We start from the raw sequence: 7,839 nt of genomic DNA, 5'->3' as shown, positions 1-7,839 counted from the left end.
GGGGTCGTCCATGGCGGCAAGGAACGGCCGGGAGGAGGAACCGGAGCTTGCGGAGTGGGGGGGGGGCAATGGTGGCGGAGGGTGCGGGGAGCGGGAAAGGGCGCGCGAAAATGTCCCTCCCGCCAAATCTCGCGCCGGATAGAGGTTCAGCTCGGGTCGGCCTCCCAGCCCGTGAAGATAGAGATTGGGGGAGAAGATTTGCCGCGCCTCGCAAAAAATTTTGCGGGCCGGGGCGGGATGCGGGGTCTGATCGTGCGGATTTTCCGGCCCTGACCCGCAATTTGACGGTTATTTTGCGGGCCGGGGCGGGATGTGGGGTCTGCTAGAGTTACTTTTACGTGCCCTTGCGGATTTCTGTAAGAGAGCAGGATGAACACACCAACCGTTCAAAAAAAAAATACACAGATATCTCAAACGTATGGATGGAAGCTGCAGGCAAAAGCTGAGGGCAACAGAGAGGTTTTTTTAAGGTGACAGAGAGATTTCCTTTCTTTTAAGGCGACAGAGAGGGGTGTCTCATTTGGGATTTTTATTGGGCCAAAAGGCGGGCAGCCCATGTTGATAACATACTTCATGGGGAAGCCCATGAAGTACTACATGGGCTCACTTGGGGCTGTCGGGCTCTAATCATGTTGGGATTGAAAGAAAATCTGAAGTTCCATCTGCCGAAAAGGACAAGAATCTTCTCCAAAAAAAAAGAGGAAGGACAGGAAAGAAATACTTCTGGACGGAAGCGGAAATACCTTTCTACACCCAGGAGCAAATGCTCCTGGTATGAACAGTAAAATAAAAAAAATAAAAAAATTATTCAAAAATTTCTGAAATTATTTTGTGACATACTTTCTCAAATGTTTGTTGTGCATGCAAAATTTCATCGCGAAATCACATAGGTGGAAGGGGTGCCAAAAAAAAACAAAATCGGAGCTCCAAAATGCTTTTGTAAGTAACATTTTCAGAACATCCATTTTGTTTTTTACCATGCCTTCCATCAATGTGATTTTACGTTGAAATTTTTCATGGACAACAAACATTTGTGAAAGTATTGCACAATATTTTTTAGAATTTCTTGAATTATTTTGAATTTATTTGATTTTACTGTTCACACCAGGAGCATTTGCTCCTGGGTATAGAAACTCCACGTCCGGAAGAGAAAATATGGATAAATGAATCTTGTACAAGGATGAAGGCACCAACACAGCCAGTCCTCCATTCAAATACTGTATTACGAACCAGTCCAGTAGTACTTGTCCTTTTTGAATAGGCCCGCATAGTTCCAAAACAAGTGATAGTATCACATACGCTGACTAATAGATGCAGGAGCATATTTCCTGTAGCACTCACTCGTCTATTTTCTTTTCATGCAATCTATATCAGCTCGAGCTCACATGAGCTCGGGTAAACAGTAAAAAAAAAACTAAGATTTTCTAGCAAACATTGACAATGTTTACAACAAAAAAACTTTGATGAAACTTCACAAGCAAGCAAAACTTTTGTCAATGTTTACACAAAAGAATCAGATTTTTTTTTTAAATGTTTTCACTTTTTTTACTGTGCATCCGAGCTCACATGTCACATGAGCTCGACCTCAGATTAACCGCTTCCATATATGCGTTATATATGTTCCAGAATAAACCGATGCATTTGCTTGCAGATGCATCATGTGCTACCAATTCAGCACTCCGGTTTGCTTCTGCCGCACACTTCCGCAAACACATCCACTGAAAACAGGGCACCTATAAAGAATGTGCACTCTCAACTTTGAAACTGGCAACTGGCAACACACATCTGGCAGCTAAAACATACTCCCTCCGTTTCAAAATAGACGGCTCAACTTTGTACTAACTTTAGTACAAAGTTAGTACAAAGTTGAGTCATCTATTTTGGAACGGAGGGAGTAATGATTTAAGTTATGACAACAGCTAATCATTGGTTTCCTCGAGATTACATAATCTTCCAACACAAGAATAAACGTGTGCAAAGTATATAGTATATATGAAACACATGCTCAGAAAGTACTATGAACTGAAGCCAGCTCACAAGATGGAGGATGTTCAAGCCCACTTCCGAAGAAATTTTGCGACAAGAGGGCCTAGGAATGCATACCTTTGATAAATGACATTGTTAAAGCATAAGAATTACACTTTCCTAAATCAGTCCAGGTACATGTTTCAAAAGTGAAGAGTTGTGTAACGATATCGTACTAAATTATACCACGAATAGAATGCCTCTTGTTTAAACCGTCAGGCATCTAAAGCTTCAGCCAGCAACAGCCCTATGACAACATTGTTGGTGCTAATTTCTAAACAACAATTATGCGACCCTTTTTTTTAGGGAATGATAATGATAACCTAGTAAACTTCGACTGTCATATAACACCAAATCATCAACAGATTGCGGAACAAGAAATGTACCGAGAAGATAGCGGGAAGTTCACACCACATACAGACTGTATCTTAAAACAAGTCACCATGAAATCTGTGTTATCAGCCTAATTACCAAAACGGCATGTACATCATCATGTAATCATCTCAACAGGTGTCTGAACAGAAAAACCAAACAGTGCTAAAATGGAACTGATCCCAAACTAGAATTAATTTCAACAAAAACCATGTCGTTTGCAGTGAGTGTTACCCAGCTTTACCGCTAACCTACTTCCTCTGAAATACAGCGTCCCAATTTTTTTTGAGGAATTCCAAATCTGACTTGATACATTCACTTCTCCATTGCTTGGAGACAAACAGGGCTCCTTGGCATGAACATGACAACTATGAACATCAATTATAGCCATCGCACGAAAATTAACCTTCGAAATAAACGAACCAAAAGAGTGCCTCGAACCTACAAGGGCAGAAGCTGAGCCCTGACTTCAGTAATTAGCAACCAGCTGATGGACAGATTCCTTGTCTCCCGGCATTGTTAGTGATGGTTGAACTCTGCAAAAAATCCAAAACAAACTATGCAGCATACTCGCTCTCAATCACCGGCTTTGTTCGTGTCCACAACGCTACAGGTGCTTGCGCCCGCCCAACCTGCGCCATGCGCAGTGTCTCCCCAACCTCTGAATTCCGTTCCATCACCTCCAACTTCTTGGCCCTTTTATGCCTCACCAGACACAGAAGAACTGAAGATAACAGCCCCAATGCTATGGCGCCCCCAACCACGCCAACGGCAACCTTCCAAGCTTGCGAGCTCCCCTTGGTAGGACCTCCGGCAGCCGGTATCGGCGGGGCAATTGCGCCTGGTGGCAATGGAGCAGGAGCAACCTCACTGGAGTTCACCACTACCGAGAAGTGCCCTTGGCGATACGTAGCACACACGTTGCTTGCCTCTTGGTCCCGGAACTGCGGCACACCGTCCAAGTCAAACCACACACACCGTGGTGCCGGGCCGCCTGCCGGCGCCGCCCTGACATTGCTGAAATGTACAAGAATCGGGCTTCCTGACGCGACAATGTTCAGCTCCGGCAACCCCACTGCCGAAAGGTTGGCAGCATCATAGGCCAGAAGCCCAAGCACCGGCGAGAGGTAGGTGTACCCGGGCGGAGGCGGGTAGTAGTGCTGTGACCAATTGCGCAGGTTGTGGTACACGAGCACTATCCTCTCCACGCGCGGCTGCGCGATGACGCCGGTGGGCAGGCCGAATTGGAAGTACTGAGACAAACCTTTCCTCCGGAGGCTGCCGCTGCGCAGGCGGAGCGCGGACGCCGAGACGCCGGCGAGGCCGGGGACGGTGGCATTGTAGACAATGCCGGTGCGCGGACGGAGGAGGGCCCGGTACGCGTACTCCTGCAATTTTGCGTCCAGGGCCCTCGCCGCCGGCGGCGTCGGCTGCTGCGCCGCCACCGGAGAACAGCTCAAGAACATCAGTTGGAGGAGGCAGACGCATAATAGGAAATCCATGGGCGCCACGGCTCCGTCAGGAATCCAGGAGTGGTGAGAAAGCCAGGAGGGTGGGAGGCAAGCTCGAGAAGAAGAGTCAGGAGGATCCCCTCGTCATCCACGACAGCGGCAAAGATTGGCGCGCGTACGAGAATTACCACCTCCACCTCTTAACTCGGGGGGACAAGGACGAGATTCGGCGCGGGAAATCTTGGGATTCTCTACAAGGACGCGCATTTACTGAGCCCACCCCGCACGGGCGGGCCAGCTCTCTACGGAGCAACCTCGAGCACAGCAGCAATGGAGATGGAAGCTACGACGGGACAAAGACAGGACTGTGAAAACAAGATTGGTCTTTTTCTTTACCCCCGAGAGAGTAAGAATAGGTTCTGGAGCGAATCAGTCTCGGAGGAATCAGAGCGGAGAGACCGGTGGCCACGGGATTTGAGACGATTGCGACGCGGGGGGAAGGAGGAGGAGAGGGTTTGCGGACTGAGATCGAAGGAGAACGGGGAGTGAAGTGGAGGAGCGGAGAGAATTCTTGGTGAGGGCTATAGTGGGAATTTACATTTTTTAAGAGGTTTAGTGGGTGTTAAAGACGCGAGGCATACAGCTGTCACGGCACCGGAAGTTACCCTTGTGGCCCTGGGAGTGGGAGGCTGAGCTGAGTGAAGCGCACTGTCTCCGCTGGCTGATCTGTGGGCCTCACGCGCGTGTGCCGTGCTTGTCCAAGGTAGGGGCTATACCTGGCCAAACGGGCCGGCCCGGCACGGCACGGCCCGACCCATCATAATCGTGCCTGGCCCGGCACGGCCCGTCAGGGCACGATTACTATACGGGCCGTGCCGTGCCGGCCCGCGTGCTGCGCCCCCAGGCCCAGGCACGATCCAATTAGTAAACGGGCCGGCACGTGGCCCGTTTAGCACGGTGGGCTGCATATTTTAGCCTGTTATTTGACGCAGTAAGCGTTTTTAAGCCTATTTTTACATATTGGGCCATATATAAATGTATAAAAAAATAAGAAAAGTAATCGGGTCGTGTCGTGCCGGCCCGCGTGCCCAGCCTCCAGGCCCAGGCACGGCCCAGGGCGTGCCGCGTGCCTGGCCCGGCCCGTTTAGCCCGTGCCGTGCCGGCGTGCTCACGGGCCGGCCCGAAAAACCCGGCCCATTTGGCCAGCTATAGTAGGGGCGACTGATACGCGCCGGTCCGCGGGCTGAAAGTTCGGCCGGTCTAATCGCGCACATATGATTAGGTTTATAACAGCCGCACGATTCCTTCTTTTCCAATTACTTCGCTACTAAAAAATAGCCCGAGCAGCCATGTGTTCCTAATTCCTAAATACGTATGCCAACTCGACGGCCGTCCATGTCGCGCTGCCCATCGCTGCCAGCCACCGCCCTCGTTGCCGCCGGCTGACTCCCGCCGCTTCCATAGGACGCCGCCCTCGTCAGTGGTGGTCGCCATCGCATCCACGTCCTCGCCGGTTCCTCGCCTCCACTCGTAGCAAAACGCTCGACGTATCTATCGTTGCAGCACCTAGCCGCCGCCGTCGTAGCACGCTCGTCGCCGCACCACCATGCCTCCGGCCGCAGCACTCAGTGTCGCCGCTCGCACCCAGTGGAAGCTTATTTTCATGCTGGTTGAAGCTTTTTCTCATGCAGGTGGAAGCTTTTTTCCACCCGTCGACGCGCTTGCAGGGTCAAACGAACGATGGCTGCCAATGAACTCCATTTAAATTGATGTAGCAAAATTCTCGCAGGTTGTAGCAAAAATCAGCAATGACTGCAGCAAAAAATGTCGTCGCCGCCGTCCTAGGTCGCATCTCCATCATTAACGAATGTAGCAAATTTCTTCGTGGTGGTAGCAAAATCCGATTATGATTGCAGCAAAAATAACCGTCTCCGTTCGTCGCGGGTCGTTGCTACCAAAAAGATACAACCGGTAACAAAAATAGTTTCAATCGACAATGAAAAAAGTTTTAACCCGTATACGACAGAAGCTATGGACGACCACGAAACGTTGCAACCGGTGACAAAAAAAGCTTCATCTAACAAGTAAAAAAGCTTCGTCCGTCGATGGAAAAAGTTTCAACCGTAGACGACGAAAGCCATGGATGCCAACAAAAAGCTTCAAACGACGGTTACAAAAGCTACAACCGACAGTGATAAAAGCTTCAAACTTGATGTCTTACTGTGACCCCTGCGACAGCAATGATGATGTTTTGCTGCAACCATAGTCGGTTTTTGCTACAACCAACGATGGAATTTGCTACAAACCATTTTTATGGATACCATGGTGCTACAAAGTGCACCGACCAGCACAACCAGGTCGATAGGGGGTGGGATGTTGCGAATCACGGATGGCGTGTCTGTTGTGCAGGCAACGAGCGACGCGGTGTTGCAATCGGGATTGGTTAGAATTGTGGCCAAAATAGATCAAGGCTATAATGGCGACCGCGACGAGCTACAACCTCGGGGAAGGGGAAAGATGTTTGCACGGCGAGGGCACGATCATGACGTGGTGTTGCAATCATGGGGCGCGCGACACGGCGAGCTACCGACGGGCACAACCGAAACGGGGCAAGATTTGGCGGTTCGAAAGGCCCTCGCTCTTTCTCTCTATGGCCAGACGAAGAAAGGGGATGAGAAAACAATGAGGAAGTGAAAAAAGCGATTCAAACGGGGCCTACTATTCCCACGATCGAGCGATCGCAAGGCCCGCGTGGGTCCGGCGCGAGCGTTTCGGCCGGCGGACCGGGTGGGAACGTTTCCCTTTCTGTAACGTTTGCATGTAGTAAAACTTGCTCTCTGCTGTAAAGGAGAGGCGAAGGCCTCGGTTCCATTGCAAGGTCATTAGCAGGTGGGGTCCACCAGCCAGTCTCTAAAAGAGTAAAAAAAACGTCTTACATTAAGAGAAGATGCTCATAATGTAAGAGCGTTTTTGACACATTTAAGTTATGAGACGGAGAGAGTAGACGGTATGCCCTGTGAATTCCAACGGGATTTCAAAGTACATGAATTTTATAAAATGTCTCTTTGGATGTTGCACAAGAAGTGAGCATGAGATTTTTATGACGCGTTTGGTAGGCTACATATACCTTAGCCAGCTGCGCGGAAGGAAATGGCCCGTTTGGTTTCTCGCATTGGACCTGCATAGCACGAACATTAAAGAACCGTTGGGCTCTCATCCAGAGGAATGCTCAAATCGGTCGTTTTTGTGGAGTAAGATCTCCACCGGAGCACATCGACCACGGTGGCAAGACCTCATCCTCTCTATACATCCATTGCTTCCAACTCGGGTTAGATTAGATTAGAGCACGCGATTGAAGAGTTAGGGAGGGGATTGGACACATCGGGGGTGGAGGATTGCCATCAATCGATTCTACATCGATGGCTACTAGGGTTCATAGGTTATTTTTTGATTACAACGGAGGCGGGGATTGGGGTACAAACTGTGACGCCCGGATAATTAGGCTACAGTAATCCCCCGTTAACGATGCCACGTCACTTTGATTACTGTTAGTAATCTCGTGTTAGTTCGAAACTGATTCAAATTCAAATTCAAAATCAACCAAAGGATAAAAACTTTTCAAAATTTAAGACAAAATGTTCGGGGTGAGCAAATAAATGCCTAGGAATTTATGGTGTGGGATCCATGCCTTTATAAAAGACCTAAATACTTAAAATGAATCAAAACAGAAAAGAAAATAAATAAAGAAAAGATAATGCAAAAAAACAGAAAACAAACCAAAAAAAATATATACATAAAAGGACCCCCCCACTGGGCCAGACGGCCCAGCCGACTAGGCCACCACCGGCCCAACTGGGCAAAGGCCCAGCCGGCCACCCCCCCATAACCCCACGCCCCCGGAACCCTAACCCCACCCCGTCACCCCACTCACCCCCACTCCCCACTCGCTCTCCCCCACCCCCCTCGCGCTGGATCTGGATCGGGAGGAGCC

General features: G+C 49.4%; 1 protein-coding gene across 1 annotated transcript; it reads right to left on the bottom strand.

Moving 5' to 3' along the window:
* Nucleotides 1–2,453: 2,453 nt before the first annotated feature.
* Nucleotides 2,454–4,423, bottom strand: LOC123111348 (uncharacterized). The gene has a single exon (XM_044532126.1). It carries the CDS (start codon nt 3,897–3,899, stop codon nt 2,955–2,957), a length of 945 nt encoding a protein of 314 aa, XP_044388061.1. The 5' UTR covers nt 3,900–4,423; the 3' UTR covers nt 2,454–2,954.
* Between the last annotated feature and the right edge of the window lie 3,416 nt (nt 4,424–7,839).

The sequence above is a fragment of the Triticum aestivum genome, chromosome 5B (assembly GCF_018294505.1).
Source record: "Triticum aestivum cultivar Chinese Spring chromosome 5B, IWGSC CS RefSeq v2.1, whole genome shotgun sequence".
Classification (NCBI taxonomy): domain Eukaryota; kingdom Viridiplantae; phylum Streptophyta; class Magnoliopsida; order Poales; family Poaceae; genus Triticum; species Triticum aestivum.
The sequence above is the reverse complement of the archived record's forward strand: the minus strand, read 5'-3'. Positions and strand labels throughout refer to the sequence as shown.

Excerpts from the sequence above, each read along its gene's own strand:
- LOC123111348 (XM_044532126.1), bottom strand. The coding sequence starts at position 3,899 with ATGGATTTCCTATTATGCGTCTGCCTCCTCCAACTGATGTTCTTGAGC.